Genomic DNA, 17,127 nt, shown 5'->3' on the forward strand with positions numbered 1-17,127 from the left:
TTTTTGAACCCCACTGCTATTCCAAACAACGCGCTTTTCTGGACCATTCCAATTCGCCTCGTAATTGTAGGGGTGCGTCTGCGATATTACATTGACCGCGAAAGCAGCAACGGCAAAAATACACATTCGTGCATCAACACGGGCATGCCCGCAGACGGCGTATAAAATTGCGTGCCGATTACACAAAGAGAACCCAGTGTTTTGACTGCGAACATGAAAAATCAGCCGATTACAACACTCCGTCCGGAGGTCCTGACCTCCTTCACGGAGTAATAATAATGGTAGAATAGTAGAGTTCTTTTGCTTGGTGAATCTTCTATCTTTCCCAAATCTAATTCAATTGCTGTTTCTCAGTTTTTAATACAGACAGTAACTTACAGTTATTATTCAGTAACGGTAATGAAGTTCACATGCGAACTTCACATGTGAACCTTGGCACTTCGGAAAACGCTGAGCTGCCGCTTGGGGCTGCCAATGACTTGTTGATATATTAGCTATAAAACACCCACGTCACAATAAATTATCTTGCTGTAACATTAATTTTCCACAGGTTGCTGGTAGAAATGCTGAACAAGCAGTCGAATAAACCTGAAAAGGTCATAACGCCTTGTTTGAGCCCAGCCGTAACAGACTGACGGGGTTGGGGTAAAATTAAAGGTGCCCCCGCGGGCAGCCTTTTCCTGTGAGACATATCCAGGAGATCCATCCTAACAACGCTGTCTGTCATCAGTGATCGCCACCTACGACCTTTGGAGTCGGCCACATTCCTATTACCGCCCGCATGGTGGAACTAGCCAGAGGATGAGGTGCGTAAACAGAACGATACGGGAAGTCCTTGTCGAGCCAGCGGGGCGGGGGAAGTCATTGTGTCACCCAACGTGGGCGCTTCGCTTCCGGTGAAAAATATTATAAAAGGACTGAAGAGGCGACTCGAGTTAGTCTGTGGTGCAACGCCAACTGCAGTAGTACTCTGTGCCCCGTTGTTGATAGGAGCTCAGGTCAACTACAACCTCAGGTCAACTGCACAAACGTCGTGAAGATTTCAGACGTGCAGGAGCCTGACGTGTGGAGCCGTCTCTGCACCACAAGTCTACTGCTGAAAAACACATTTCATCCAGAACTGCGCCGAATTAGCAACTTGAGAAGGCAGCTTGGGACCTCTGGATTCAATCTGCTCATGTTGAATCGTCAACATTTATATTATCTGTGATCAGCAGCAAGAGTTCATCGGAAAGATGTTGCAACCTATCTTAGCCATTCCTCTCCTAACTGCCCTGGTGATACATGGGGGTCAGGCTACTTATCCCCACAGAGGTATGTCTATTGTCCTTGTTTTGTACAGACGTCTTCACTAAATAAAGTTATCTAACCATCCCCCAGGGTTTATTTATACTCCCCATGACAAGATAATTCCCACAGCTCACACTGTGCACGCACTCTTGTTTAGATAGTTTCTGCGAATTGCTGTCATGAACCATAAGGACGGTGACCTTTTGAAGGTCATCATTTCATCTTGACTGGCGGTGAGAGGGCTGATCCGGGCCGACATGGCTCAGGGCTCAGTTCATGCTCCATGTATGGACGTCTGACCGACCTCCTCCCGGTAACATCTGGCTCCGATTTAAAATGAGCTTGTGCATTTGTCCAGCAACTTTCTAGCAGGAGCGCATATGCAATTGCTCAGTGACATCGCACAGTGACAAGAGTGATAATAGCAGGTGAATAGTGGCCGTAGGTCAGACACATATTTACTGTTAAAGTGTTTGCTGGTCAAGCAGTGCGTCAGGTCGGTGGAGTGCGTGTTTTGGTAACCTCGGAACTATGATTTTCCATTTCGAACACAACAAACTACAAATATACAAAAAAGTTGGCCAACGTTACGGAACTCTAAACCTTTATGGTCAGTGGCAAGCCATATGTACAGGGCATGGCGTTGTGACAGAATGTGTTTTCTTTTCCCCAAAGGAAAGGAAGAAAAATGCGCGCTTTGTCAGCCTGTAAACGCAGACGTAATCTCGTGCCAGATTCTCTTTTTAATTCCTAAATCAGTTCACCTTGTCAGATTGGTCAGATTGGGGACAACGGACTCAAACTCACTTGTACAAGTTGTAGTCCGTCCAAAGCTAAGTATTGGAACTAAGAAGTCATTATAAAAACTTCTTGAGACTGAAATGGCTTAGAATTTTAGATCAATTGAGTGTCATTTATTTTCATAGAACTAGACCTACACTAGTCGTGAACATAATGTATGGGACACGTTTTGTATAAAAGTAGGTGGCGACTTCTCTGTCCCCTCTCTACACGCCATACTGTACTAGAGTATCTAAATGTTATGATTTTTTTTTGTAATTGAAATACATTTAATTACTGTACATTCATGCCACGACGGGCTAGGTACAGGTCGTCGCATAACAAAAGTATGTAGAAACGTGGAGACAAAAGATACACTGCTTGATACCAAGGAGGTTAAATACGTAACCTCCTTGTACATACTTGTCCAGGCCAGAAGTGCGAAAAAAAGGTCGACAAATTAAAAAACCCTGACAAAACGTTCAAAAAGCTATACAGAAGAAACGTCCTCAAACAGGCCTAATCTTATGCTGGAGTCCAGCCTGTTCGCTATGGCCTGCTCTAACGTCGCTATCGGGACTAGAGCACACACAAGATGGGGTTCCGGGCTAGGCTTAATGTCCAAGCAGATGCGTCGGTGGCAAGACAGTGGCCGATTGGATACTGTTTTGCCACCGTAGCATCTTCGTGGAGATTAGCATTAGGCTAACCGAACGTCTGCTTGGAGAGTTCCTGTGGCTCGGCACGACTGGATCTCTCACCCCGCCAGGAGACCCAGCGGGAGCGCCGTGACAGGAGGCCGTCAGGCTGCTCCCCGTGTCCCCTCAGCAGGGGGCGACCCGCCTGTCTCTGAACTTCATGTACTGTTGTTCTTGGCACAGATATCGTTTAGCTTTGACAAATGAATACACGATTTACTACAGACAAGCAGGGGGTTTGTTTATTTGGATAGACTCGACTCGACCTAAAGGCCAGTCTCAGGACAAAAAGGAATCGCTTCTATATACACACAGAAGCACTAGCGCTTACGCTTACATAAATTCGAATTCTCCTCACTTTTCTATGATGGTGCATAACGTTCAGGATTAGAGGCTTGTCTAAGTTAATTATCAATCTATAAAGTTCAATTCTCCCACTATTGTACACACTACATTTATAATAGCAGCACATTCTACTACAAACTCTTGTTAATCTTCTACTTTAATGTACTTATGTAGAATGTAAATGACAGCATCGACAAGTCCGCTCGCGGCTGTTCCAGGGGAGTGCGGTTTTGTCTTCCGGTTCCTATGTGTGTAGTTTAAGGCTTTATGGCAGCTGATCACAGCAGTCCTGAGCCGATTGTTGTCGATATTTATATGGAAAAAAATATTTTAATAGGTCTTGTTCTTCATTCAATCATTGTAGGCCAACTTATACAGTCAATAGTGCCAGATATAACCATAGCCACACTCCTCCAGGGACTTGCGTACTCCTGACGCCCAACATCAAGTTGGCTCCAGCTTTTGCTGACAAGAAACTTTAGAAAGAGCATCTGCCTGGAATGTCATTCGACTCGTTCCCCTCAAGTTAATAATAACAAGTTGAATGTTTTATTGCATGCCAGAGGGCTAATTGCAGGGACAGAAGAAACATTTGGTATAAAAAGACAAATAGTACACATGAAACTACTGAGAACTACTAAGAAACTACTAGTATAAAAAAAAAACTACTGGGTTTGACTTCTTTTAGTATAGTTCTGGTCACCAGACCGGCTCAGACGGCTGTATGTTATGATACATTGTAGCCTCCTGTGCGAGTTTTTGATAACGCGTTATTTTAATATAGCCGGCCATCCACGGAATCCGTGGGCGGAATGGAACCTTCTCTCTGCGGCTATGTAGGATGGCCGGCCATATTAAAATAACGCGTTAAAAACTCTTCCCCACCGCCGCGGGGCCTGCACAGGAGGCTAGATACATTGTTAACTCCAGGTTGATCACCGCCGTGGCGAGTGACAGACGAGTCTGCCTGGGGCAAGCCTCTAAACTTTCCAGCCAATCACATCCGTTCCTGTAGACATGACCTTTGGCCTTGGTCTCGGGTTCCCCAGTGTCAGTCACATGGTGCGTGGCCGTGCCGGAGGCCAGACATTCTTACCGGGTCTGTTGCTACGGTAGTGAACTTCTGTACTCAAAACAAGGATCTGTTTCCACGCCGTCGGTAGACTAGACAGGAAAGGCCAGTCCAGTGTACATCCGCAAACCAGGTGTGGAGATTTTCTGGCTTAAAATCGGAAATTCTCTCCACTTCATGGCCTTCACCGTTTCTGGAATTTCCACGTTTGTTTTTATGAGCTTCAATCTGATATCTGGTGTTGTGGTTTGTGTCCACGACTAGATTATGTAGTCTGAAATCAACATGTAACAGCAAGGAGGTTCCTTGGTACCAGCAAGCTGTCAGGTGCTCCACATAATTGTATTGGAACAATTTTACAAATAAAATCTGCCCGGACAGAAGACCATGCGAACTTTTGAAGAAACTGCAACGTAACGCCCCATGCTCCAGGTATCGTGGTTCCCCGCTACCACTTCCGTGGTCAGTCGGAAAATTAATCGCACAAGAGATCGTAATCATGTAACATTGTTCAACGATGTTTGTCCAACAGACACAATCAGGCTAAAGTATACAGTACATTCCCATTGTCCCTGCACTGTAAGCTCCGCTGGCCCCGCCGCAGGTGATTTCCGTAGCCGTGGTCTGTCTGTCCGGTTTCCGTCCGCGGGCATGAATCACCCCCGTACGGACTCCCTGTCCAGCCGGTGCCTAATCATGAGCAACGATGTGTAACGACGGGGGGAGTTTTGAAGGTCAGATACAGTAGTTCGGACTCAGACTGAGATGTTAGATTACTATTGAGATGTCAACTTTAACGCGCGCGGGCGTCCATCGCGTATCCGAGTGTGACGTCATCATGAAAAGGAATCCCCATCTTTTGTTGTGATTTTGTACCTGCATGGCTTTGATTCAAAGAGAACTAGAGTTAGCCATCACAATCACAATCCATCAGAAGTTGGGATATCATGATCAGCAACACCAACTGTTACCTACATACCATGAATATTTCACAACATTGCCTATTGAATGAAAGACCTTTATTGTGAACTGTTAGGCCACACCAATTTAATTTCTTGGTTAATGGATTTTTCTAGAAAAATAATGGAGCGGGTGGGCGAAAAAAAATAAAAATAAAAACAGGCCTAGGCATCCTATTATGGCCCAAAATGGTACGATAGGAGCCATGAAGTCAACACACCATGCTCGTTCAAAATTCAAACAGTGAATTTTGAACTTTTAATGATACCATTGCATTGAAAGATGGAATAACTGTAACAACTAGGATGAAAAGGACTGTTTTCAACTGTTCAGGGCAAAATATGAGCATTTTGCAGTTGATTCTAAATTTTTATTTTTATTTGCAAATCTGAAAAAAATGAAGCGGCGAATCGGTTAACCAAGAAATTAAATTGGTGTGGCCTGACGGAGCTTTTTTATGACTGGTCTGTGTTTAATGTTTGTAATTTTCAGATGTTTTCCTTGTAGTACGTATTCTTTAATAATCTGTGTGTTCGTAATTTGTCACGCATTTCTGGTATGAAATATTGAAGATACATGTCCTTAAAACGTTGGTAGATAAGTGATATAATTTGGGGTGAATTAAAGTTTACTTACTGCAATGATATAAAGAAAAAAAACATAATCATACTGTGTAATGGCCCCTCTTATTTGGTTGTTGTTTGCGGCTCAATTTGAAGCTCCTTACTGACTGCCAGTATGGCATGCCTGAGGGTTAGGTGAAGTTGAAGGTTAGTTTGTGGGTGTTTGGTTTATGTGACTGGGCTTCAGGGGAGAACATGAGTACCGTGGGCGACCTGGGAGATGAGATGTCAATCCCCCGTGTCTGCCGCCTGTTTTGTCTGGCGCGGTTTCTAGGAAGACTTGCATGAAGTGTTGTACATACAGGAAGATGATCATACAGCAGGTACAGGTGTCGGTTACATGTAATATAAAAGTTCTGTAATGAGTGTATCCGCCTCCATGTTAGACATTTTGGAGAGAGTTGTCACTACCTCAGTCTCCTCATTATGGGTGGATGTACAGTACCATTAGTACATCATGTTGTTTGCACTTCACATATTCCATGCAGCAAAAAGTATAGTGCTTTTGTATGGTCAACTAGAAACTACCAAATAGAAATGCAAAATGCAAAACGTCTGGGAAGAACTACTTGGATGACAGGGCCATACAGTATAAATGAAGTAATCAATCACTTCTCTAGCACATGACTATAATTTTAACAGGTCAAAGTGAGTCCTTGAAGAAGTCCCTACAGGGTAAATCCTGTGTCCCGTTACCTTGAGTGATTAGTTGTTCTGTGTGGGCGGTTATCAGGTGAGCAGGAATTCATGCTGTCTGGGGAAATTGGATAAATAAAATGTGTCTGCAGAGTTTCCGTTCATTAACCTGACACATTCATCCCTTTGTTTTTTCACTGTTGTTTGTTTAACCAGACAAATTACCGCTCTATCTCCACTTAGAGGCTACTAACAGTCAAGTTAACAGTTCTAGGCCCTTTTTCCATTGTTATATTCAACCCCATACTACAGATGTGGGTGGGGAATATATTTTTTCCTAATGTTTCTTCCTCTCCTGCAATGAGGTAACTGTTAAATTTGGCATGCAGGCTATTTATATGCCACACATTTGGTTTCAACTAAAGAACTTTAAATTTGTTATACGAGGGCCTGCAAGGGGGGGTAGTGATTACGAATTATGCAAAATTTTCGCCGCCTATTACGAATTACGTTAAAGTTTTAGAGCTGATTACGACTTTACGATTTGCGGCTAAGGCCACACTAATTTAATATATTGGTTAACGGATTCGCCGCTTCATTTTTTTCTGATTTGCAAATAAAAATAAAAATTCAGAATCAACTGCAAAATCCTCATATTTTGCCCTGAACAGTTGAAAACAGTCCTTTTCTTACTACTTGTTACACTCATTCCATATTTCAATGCAGTGGTATCATTAAAAGTTCAAAATTCATTGTTTAAATTTTGAACCAGCCTGGTGTGTTAACTTCATGGCTCCTATCGTACCATTTTGGGCCATAAAAGGATGCCTAGGCCTGTTTTTATTTTTATTTTTTTTCCGCCCACCCGCACCATTATTTTTCTAGAAAAATCCGTTAACCAAGAAATTAAATTGGTGTGGCCTAATGTCCAATTACGAATTACGTTGACTTTTGTGGAGGCTGCATACGAATTACGAAGTCTAAAACGGCCTGATTACGCCTTACGAAAAAGGGCTTGCAGGCCCTCTTATACACCCTAGCCTGTGTTACACAAGCTCTCGGCCGGAGGTTAATGACCCCCACCCCAAGGGGTGGCAATTCGGGGCAGCCGGCCGCCAGGAGCGTGATTAGTCAGGCTATACCCCAGATTTATACATTATACACCCCAGACATTTTCTTTTTCATTTTTAATACCTCCTTAAAAAATGGAAGTTATATTTTGGGTTGTGTTTGTCAGTCTGTCTGTGTGCCACCAAGATAGCGCAAGAATGGCTAGATAGGCTGGTATTCATATTGTACTTTGTGTGTTGGTGGTAGTTTGTGACAAAAACTGGAAATGAGAAGAGTTGGGGCAGCCCGGCATATTGTATATTTTGGGTCCAATGCCCAATGATATTAAAATATAGGTAATCATGGTAGATACAGTACTGACATGCTTTGTGCATTTTTATCACAAAGTCTCTAAATGGCAGTGAATGGTTCAATGGTCTAAGGAGAGCTTTGTATTATTACCCAGGTGCAGTACGGGGGTCTGCATCAGACAGAAACACCTGCTACTCCACACGAGGACCTCTTTCTTACAACCCTTTGCGACAAATCTGCTGTGCGGATGGAGTATACGAGGGAGCAGAAGCCAACTATGTTTGTAAGATTTGTGAGACCACCATGTTTGCTATTCCCAAGAGCAGTCGGCCCTGGCGCTGCTGTGGCAGCAACAATGACCAGCCCTATAATCCGGAGACCAGCCACTGCTGCTTCGGACAGGTCCAGGATGGACCAGAGGACACTACAAGCTGTTTCCGCTGCTCAGCTGACAGTGTTATGTCTATCCCCAGGTTAGTGCAGGGTCAATTACAAGCGGATGTGGTCAGCCTTGTTTTATACCTGTGCTTGAAGAGTAGGGGAAGGGCCCAATTTTAGTTTTAGGGATCAAGAAAAGACATCTGAGATTTAAGACATTATTTTTTTATGTAAGTTATCAAAGTTTATTTTTAATGGACTGATTTAAGGGGACTGTTTATGGTGGGAACTTCATAATCATGAATTATAGTAGTATTTTTACAATGTAATGATGGAATACCTGCATGCTATTTACTATTTACAATCTGGATATTTAAAACCAGATGTACTGCAGTACTTTAGATAGCTACTAGGGACCAATGTCCTAAATCCTGCTCCATCCTACAGAGATGAGTCCAAGTCCTACATGTGCTGTGGAGACCAGCCGTACAACACGTTACGGCAGCACTGCTGTGCAGGCACGCTGAAGGACGGTCCGGAGAGCGGCTACATCTGTCAGTCCTGCGGCGACAACATGATGAGCCGGCGCCGCGACCTGCCGCCGCTCCGCTGCTGCGGAGTCAACAACGAGATTTCCTATGACCCATCAACACACCATTGTTGTGGAGGGTTTAACCAGCCCAAGTATGGACCCCAGCGTGACTACGTGTGCCAGAGGTACAGTCATAGATACACTACCAAGACAAAGTATGTTCTGGCATGTTCTACAGGCCCCTTAGCTTTGAAAACAATTAATTGTCTCTAACTATGCAAACTTGTATGACATAATTTCCAAAATCTATATCTACCAATGTTAACCTCAACCTACATTTAAGTTACAAATGTCACAAATATTAAATTCCTATTATTTTATGGAAATAAATGCACAATTTCCATTTATTGAAGATCTCAAGTTTCAAGTATGGAAGTGTGAACCAAAGACTTAATGTCTTATTTGGTGCTATAAACATTTTTTTGAACCAAATGGGCTTTGCAGGCCTGCTTTTCATTGAGTTCATGAGAGAAGAAGTAAAAGTCAGACAAAATATATCAAAAAAATAAAGTTTACATTATCTAAAGTCCCAATAATTCTATACACATATTCACACATATGTTGTACAAAAAATATACATACCTTATAAGAATGAGAGCTTGTATATGCCATGGGTTGTGTGTGTTACATCAGGTTTTGTGCATGTTACAGGTGTGGGAACACGTACTTCAGCAGACTGGTGACAGACGGCTCCTGGCGATGCTGTCAGGGCCAGCCGTACAACCCCGCAGAACAGCACTGCTGTTTTAATGGACTCCACTCCGGCTCCGAGGAACAGTTCACCTGTCAGCGCTGTGGGAATAAGGTATCTGTCACAGACTGATTGTCACAGTTTTATCTTGCTCCCGAGAGCTGTTGTGTTTTTCATGATAGTGCAGTCATTGTTTTATGACAGTGCATTCATGGATGAAATATTTTCCAGCCACACCCAAAGAAAAGGGTACCATTGCAGGCTGGTGTTGTTACTGACTGACTGTCATAAAGATAAGAATGACAAAACTCATTCAAGCTATTTCCAGGAATGATAGGTGTGAACAGGCAAGAGGCATTTCATGAGGTCATTGTTTAAAGAAGGTTCCCGCTTAGGAAATCTCTCTGTTGACTTACAGGTTTTCAGCCGTCGGCGAGATGAGCCTGAGTACTGGTGCTGTTCTCACCCCAAGACGTCTGAGATGACGCCCTACAACCCACAAACACAAACCTGCTGTAGCGGCCAGATCTTCAGTGGACAGGATCAGCAACATTCCTGTCAAGTCTGTGGCTCCACTCCATTTATCAGACCTAATACTGATGAGCCATGGCGGTGTTGTGACACAGTCACCCCGTACAGCCCTGAGAGAAACCACTGCTGCTTTGGGGAAGTGAGGTCTGGGTCTGAAGAACAGAGCACTTGTGTACGGTAAGGAGTCAGTCTGTCCACTACATGGAAATAATATTATTGCATGTCTTCTAAGGACCAAACTGTATGAAATACACTTTCAACAGCAAATATTTCAAAGAGAAAGCTAGCAAAGCTCCTGATCAACAGCACTAGTAAAACATTGTACAGGACAGCACAGATATCACATTTCCCCATGACAGATATCAAACCTCTGCCCAACCTGTCAGGAACACATCAAACCTCTATCCAACCTGTCAGGAACACATCAAACCTCTATCCAACCTGTCAGGAACACATCAAACCTCTATCCAACCTGTCAGGAACACATCAAACCTCTATCCAACCTGTCAGGAACACATCAAACCTCAGTCCAACCTGTCAGGAACACATCAAACCTCAGTCCAACCTGTCAGGAACACATCAAACCTCAGTCCAACCTGTCAGGAAAACATCAAACCTCAGTCCATCCTGTCAGGAACACATGAAACCTCAGTCCAACCTGTCAGGAACATATTGAAACAACTAGGGTCAAATATCATTGAAGAGGTTCATCAGTCAAGTAAGATTAACAGTTAGTAGAACATTCCTCCAAACAAGTACCTCAAAATTTTCGATGTCAACTGTACATCTTGTTCACGGAGTGACCTGGTCTCACGAGAACACGAGACTTGTGCAGATCTTGGAAGATCAAGATCAAGCTGAAGACTACCTGGTCACTCCGTAAACAAGATGTACAGTTGACATCGAAACTTTGGAGGTACTTTCAAAAACAGTCACTGATTGATGAATGTTCTAGTAACAACTAGGGTCGAGTAGAAACAGAAAAACCCCAGGCCGGGCATCCATGCCAAACCCAGGCACCAGTTCATACCCTAACCATTTGGCTACGAGGTCTAGACCCGTCAGATGGCTTAGTAGGTAGCGCTTATAAACCTCCCACTGTTACACTATCAAACCCCTGTCCAATCTGTCAGGAACAGGGTCAGATATTTAGTTCTGGTTTACTTTCTGATCAGTACAACCAGTACAAACCAGATGGGGTGGCTAACATGGTAGCAATCACACAATCCGTTATATATATATATATAACATTTAAATAACAATGTTGGGTTCACTCCCAACTTATCCATGAATGTTCTGTACACTAATTTCCACACTACTTGTAAAACGCATCACAGGTCCTATCAATAAGAGTAGAGATCCATCTGAGTGAGTGGATGAAATCTGTCCTGTCTCCTGCAGCTTGTACGTACAAAACTCTTTTGCCTTGTGGCAGTTTTATTAATTACCAGGTATGCAAAACAAAGTAGTTGAATGTAATGTTCCCTGTAGGTGTGGGAAAAACCTTCACACCGTCCCTGTCAATGGCCAGCCCTGGGGCTGCTGTGGGAGCGAGGCCTTCAACCCTGAGCGGGAGGTGTGCTGTAATGGACAGGTCTACCCTGGACTAGTCTGTGGCTACGAAGCTCTGCCTACTCCAGGTAACATGTCAATCTCTCTTCAGTCTGCAGACCTGAGCTTCATGATTAAATTTGGTTATATGCAGACAAGGTGTTATGTACATTTGTTCATTTTTAAGCAATATACATGTACAAATATTCCACCCTCATTTTGTTTGTTAGTTTGTTACAGTTACTGTATTAAATAGATCTGATCTAGAATAGACATATGTTGTAATGCCTGTGTATCTGTATCTTTAGGTATAGTTCATCGACTGACTGCTGAGAATGTGGATTCATACTCAGTAGGACTGAGGTGGTCTTCCCCCACCGACACACGGGGGTTATTTGGCTACAGGATCTTCTATCAGAGGTAGTTTTCTGTTTCTCATAATGTTATTTGAAAGATCATTTTATGGTTTTGTGGTGAGTCTTGACAGTGTGTTGAGAAACTGAAATACAGCTGTCTGAAATTTTTGTTTCTGTTTCTGTAGTGCCAGTGGTGGTCAGGAGAACGTTGTGGACACCAGGAGTCTGGACACATCCTATACCCTGTCTGGTCTGCAGCCAGAGTCTCAGTATATCATTCAGGTCATGGCTTATGGAATGGGTGGGGACGGACAACGCAGCAACACTCTCAGAGTTCAGACAGCACCTGAAATAGGAGGTCATTGTTAATTACTATACAGTGTACCTGCTGTGGTAGTAGATCTGTTTTATGATGCTTCATGGAATAATGTATAGAAGTTGTAACACTGCATGTTTGAACAGGACATTTTGATTGGTCTCCTTACTATCAACTGATAGAAGCAGTTGGCATGCATGTACATAGCTTACAACCTACCTTGGAGAGGGAAGAGAGAAGATATGCTTGTATTCCCTTTATGGGGGAGACCTTCTGACTGTATGAGAGATGGAGGCATGTTAGAAATGCTCACTGGAATACCAAGCTACATGTAATTTTACCAGAGCTTTTAACAGGTTTTTTTGTACATGTACTTTGAACTGTTACCCAAATCCAAGTTCAAAGCATAAAGGGTGAAAGGTGTTTACTTTTGTCATTGACTGTCTTTCTTCAGGGTCGACCCCTGCCCAGTTTGTCCAAGCCAGGCCCCGTGACAGTGACAGTGTTGATTTGGAGTGGAGTGCCCCTGCAGGGATAACTACAGACAGGTGAGCATGTATCACATCACATGCACAGTCAAGTATAGATTAACATCCTTCCCAAACCTTGTGGTGTATAGGGACAATGCCATCTCCACATCTATAGCGCTTAGGCCACACAGGCCACTGCAATGAGTCAATGACCAATTTTCAACTTTTTGGTATGACCTGATCGGGGTTTGGTTGAACCTTATGCAGGTGAACACTCTACCCTCCACTTAGTACCCTCGACTAGGCCATTGCACCTTCTACAGCATCACAGACAACTACTACTGTTGGATTAAATTACCTCCATGAAAAATGGACGTGTGGGCTTTTCCCAATCTAGTTGTAGCTGGCTGTCAGTCAATTGTGTGTCTATCTGTAAGCCTGTGTTTCTGCATATTTGTGGTCAGTATAACTTAAGAAGGTCTGGATGGATTGTGATGATGTTTGGTATGTCGGGGCTCGAAATTCATTTTTGGGAATAGGTGCACTGGTGCACCCAACCTAACAAATTAGGTGCACAATTTTTTTTTGGTGCACCATACACAACAAAACCTAATCACAGATCTTACTGCTCCTCTTCTAAGCGTGAATATGAAATGGGAGCTAACTTAAAAATCTTACAGAACTACTACAACAAATATTTTATTATTTTTCTGACAGATTCCAAGAATATCCTGTTTTCTATTATACGTTTAGTATGTAAAAAAATATGTACAAAAATATTTGGGTGCACCAGTGCACCCACAGAAATGAATTCAGTGCACAGCTCCAATTTTGGGTGCACTAAGGTGCACATGCACCCAGTATTTCGAGCCCTGCATGTGGATAGGTCTTGGGAAGACAAAGGTCAGGTCAAATGTGCTTTTTGGATCCTTTGTCATGAACAGATTATTGTCTTCTTCAAGAAGGGTATGTAATCGTTTTGGCCGTGGTGTTGGTCCATATGTAGGTCGACGTTATAACTCAATTATTTGTCGATGCATTTTTTTAAAGGTTCTGATGTGTGGGTAGATGTTGTTAAAATGTTTTTCAAGTTAAAAAATGGACCACCTGGCTTTTCCCAATCTAGTTGTAGCTGGCTTTTTGTGCATTTGTCAATTGTATGTATGCAGCCTAAGTCGAGAATCTGTGAATGATATTTGGTACGTGCAGCGGGTATAGAAAGAAATTTTAAGGTCAAAAATGGTTATCTTATGATGTTCCTACATTGTACGTTGCTGTATTTTGGGGATTTTGTTTGTGGACAACATAACTTTAGAAAACGCAGGCAGTTTTTAATGGTATTTAGTATTCGGGTGACAGGTAAAGTTCAAGTTTTATAATGGGCCTTCTAGTGCCTTTTGTAGGTATTGCACTGCAATGTTAAAGTTTGAGGTAAAATTTTCCAGAAGTGTCAGGTAAGAGATTTTCCAGAAGTGTCAGGTGAGAGATTTTTGAGCAGTGGATAGCTGTTGGGGATGGGAGCAAATGGTGTTATTTTGGGACTCCTAGCAGCTTGTTACCTCCATGAAAAATGGAGGTATTGCTTTTGGCGTGTCTGTGTGTTTGTGTCTGTGTGTGTGTGTGTGTTTGTATGTCCGGACATTTGCGATTTGTGACCTTTTTAACCTTTGGATGGATTGTAATGGTATTTGGTATGTGGGTAGGTGACAAAGGTTAAGGTCAAATGTGGTCCTCCTGGTGGCTGACCTTGGTACTGCAGCAGAACTTCCGGTTTCTGTATCTTTTGTCCTGAACATGCTATGGTCTTGAGATTTTTGTGACTGATAGCTTTTCCTGTCAGAAATAATTGGTGTGGGTTTGTTCCCCCTAGCAGTTTGTTCTGTAACTGCAGGGGACTTTCTGGCAAAATCTTTTAAAGCCAATAAGTCCAGATAGGAACAACGTATTTTCATCATTTTTGGTATGTAGGTAGCTGTGAGAAAAATGTACTTAATCAGATGCAAATTATGCAAATGAAGACTTAATTTGCATAATTTGGGAGGAAATTCTGTAATTACAGTGTTTTGTTTAACAGTTCTTTTTAAAACTCCTCGGAGTAAAAGGCCCACAGCTAAGATCCGCTATCAGAGACATTCTTGAGGCTGCAGAAAGAGTCTCAAGATGGCTAATTTGCATAATTAATGTGAAAATTCTGTGATTCCTTATTGGTGAATGAACGGCCGGGAACAACCCTTGACCTGGCCGCCAGAAGTATATGGCGGAGGAAATGGTCATACAATGTGCGAATTGTGAAAGTAAGGTTAACACTGAACTAGAGTTCCCCGATCTCATACCTTCGCCAAATGATGTTAATCTTTATGACTGACAAATTATAGATTATTCCCCCCTGATTTAACAAATAGAATCATGAATTATATCATTTTATCATATTCTCAACCAAAAGACAGTCTTATATTAACAAACAATGCCATTCTAGCATTTCCTCATAAATTATGCAAATAAGGTCCTGATTTGAATACATTATGTTTAGTGATGTTCACCTTCACTTAACTTTCAAATACCACAAGTATGAAATTCCAGGCAGTTATCTTTACATAATTATAAAATTTTCTCATTAATTATGCAAATTAAGTCCTCGTTTACATAATTAATATCTGTCTGTGTTTCTCTTATTCTCAATTACCAATGTCACAAGCTTCAATAGTCCAACCATGGAATGAAGCTGATTTATAGAATATCCCCATAAATTATGCAAATTACATCCATATTTGCGTAATTGTCAAATAATTATATCAAGCATCACATAAGCTACCTACATACCAAAAATCACGACGATCCGTCAACCAGTTCTTGAGTTACATTGAGTTGAATATTTTCAAACATATAGTCCTGTAGTTCCAGAGCAAGCCGCTAGGGGGCCCAAACTCACGTCACTTCTTCCCCAGCACAAGAGCTACCTACCATCCAAATTTCGTCACCCCAGCATGTTTAGATCATGAGATATCAAAACCGGAAGTGCAGCTGCAGTACCATAACAAGCCGCTGGGGGGTCCAAAATCTAATCATTTTGAGGTATCATCAAGACCTACCCACCTACCAAGTATCAAGACAATCCACCAAGGCCTTCTGAAGTTATCGTGTTTACAGACACACACACACACACACACACACACATACACGAACGCCTCTGAAAACATAACCTTCTTGGCGAAGGTAATTAGCGTACCTTGATATGTACAAAAAACATTATTGAGTTTTAGACAAACTTGGGGATAAAACCAAAATTTTGAGAGGCATTCCTCTTAACTTTTAAAAGTTCTAGTAACTTTAAAGTACCCCAAGTATGACATTCCTTCAACTTACCTCCAAATTCCAAATGCCGCGAAGCTATTTCAACTTATCGTGATCACAATCTGACAAACGGCAAACACACATACCAAACACACAAATGCCTCCAAAAAATAACTCTTTTGCTGAACACAAGGACATACAGAAGTCCTTGCTAAACATGTACAATGTCCTTGCTAAACTTAAAAGTTTACGCCAAGTAACACTAAAAAAAAAAAACTGTGTCTGACGAAGGCATGTGTTTCACGAACTCTAATTGTCTTCTTGCTCTGTGGAGGTTATTTCATATATGTGACATTTGTAAGTTATATTAAAGTCAGCGTCATGTATTATGTTTTTCAGGTAATTACCATAGTTACTAATATGCTGAAGGTATGGACACACCCAACTTTTGTTCATGATTTTTGCAATGTTGCTTCCAGAGTACGTGGGTTCCGCATCCTGTACAAGCAGACGACGGAGACTAACACAGCCTATCTAGACGTGGGCAGGCCCATCACAGATACCAGCTTCACACTGGGTGGGCTGAAACCACACACAGACTATGACATTGTCATTGTCACCATTGATGACACAGGGGCGTCCTCACACAGCATGCCTGTCAGGGTACGCACTGCTGAAGGAAGTAAGTCCAGTCTAACCCATAGGAACACCATTACTGTCATGGTGCTTGTGTTGTTTAGATAAGTAATGTAATACCTCATACATGTATGTCATGTGAACACGTCACCAGGAACTAGGGGGATGCTTTAACTCCTAGAGCCAGAATGGATGCTAAATTTATTTCCTACAAGCCCACCAGAGCCACACCCAATGTTTAAGACTGTACCTGACATTGTAGTGATTGTACTATTTCCAAGTAGGATGTTTAGATTGAAACAATTTTAACTCCAACCTGTCTTCTGCAGCCCCAGGCCCTCCTGGGTCTCTCCAAAGAACTGCAGTCGGTTCCAACAGACTCCAAGTTTCCTGGGAGCCCCCAGCAGCTGTCAATGGTGTGCTACGGGGATATCGTCTCTACTATCAAGTCTGGGGAGAAGACAGCCCCAGAGTAGTGGAGCTTGGGCCTGAAAACACCAGTCACACCCTTAATGGCCTGGAGAGCAACACACAATACAAAGTTTGGGT

At 42.5% G+C, this 17,127-nt stretch overlaps 1 protein-coding gene across 1 annotated transcript in view; it reads left to right on the plus strand.

Moving 5' to 3' along the window:
• The first annotated feature begins 699 nt into the window (after window positions 1-699).
• Window positions 700-17,127, plus strand: part of LOC109474384 — a 66,948-nt gene continuing 50,520 nt past the window's right edge. Inside the window, exons 1-11 of the mRNA XM_019774685.1 lie at window positions 700-1,314; window positions 7,921-8,239; window positions 8,592-8,861; window positions 9,388-9,541; window positions 9,846-10,135; window positions 11,450-11,598; window positions 11,818-11,929; window positions 12,051-12,223; window positions 12,636-12,729; window positions 16,422-16,624; window positions 16,908-17,125. Coding sequence (XP_019630244.1) covers window positions 1,236-1,314; window positions 7,921-8,239; window positions 8,592-8,861; window positions 9,388-9,541; window positions 9,846-10,135; window positions 11,450-11,598; window positions 11,818-11,929; window positions 12,051-12,223; window positions 12,636-12,729; window positions 16,422-16,624; window positions 16,908-17,125 — 2,061 coding nt within the window. The 5' untranslated portion in view covers window positions 700-1,235. The remainder of the gene's footprint in view (window positions 1,315-7,920; window positions 8,240-8,591; window positions 8,862-9,387; window positions 9,542-9,845; window positions 10,136-11,449; window positions 11,599-11,817; window positions 11,930-12,050; window positions 12,224-12,635; window positions 12,730-16,421; window positions 16,625-16,907; window positions 17,126-17,127) is intronic.

This window comes from Branchiostoma belcheri, unplaced genomic scaffold (genome assembly GCF_001625305.1).
Source record: "Branchiostoma belcheri isolate BF01 breed outbred unplaced genomic scaffold, Haploidv18h27 scaffold306, whole genome shotgun sequence".
Lineage (NCBI taxonomy): Eukaryota > Metazoa > Chordata > Leptocardii > Amphioxiformes > Branchiostomatidae > Branchiostoma > Branchiostoma belcheri.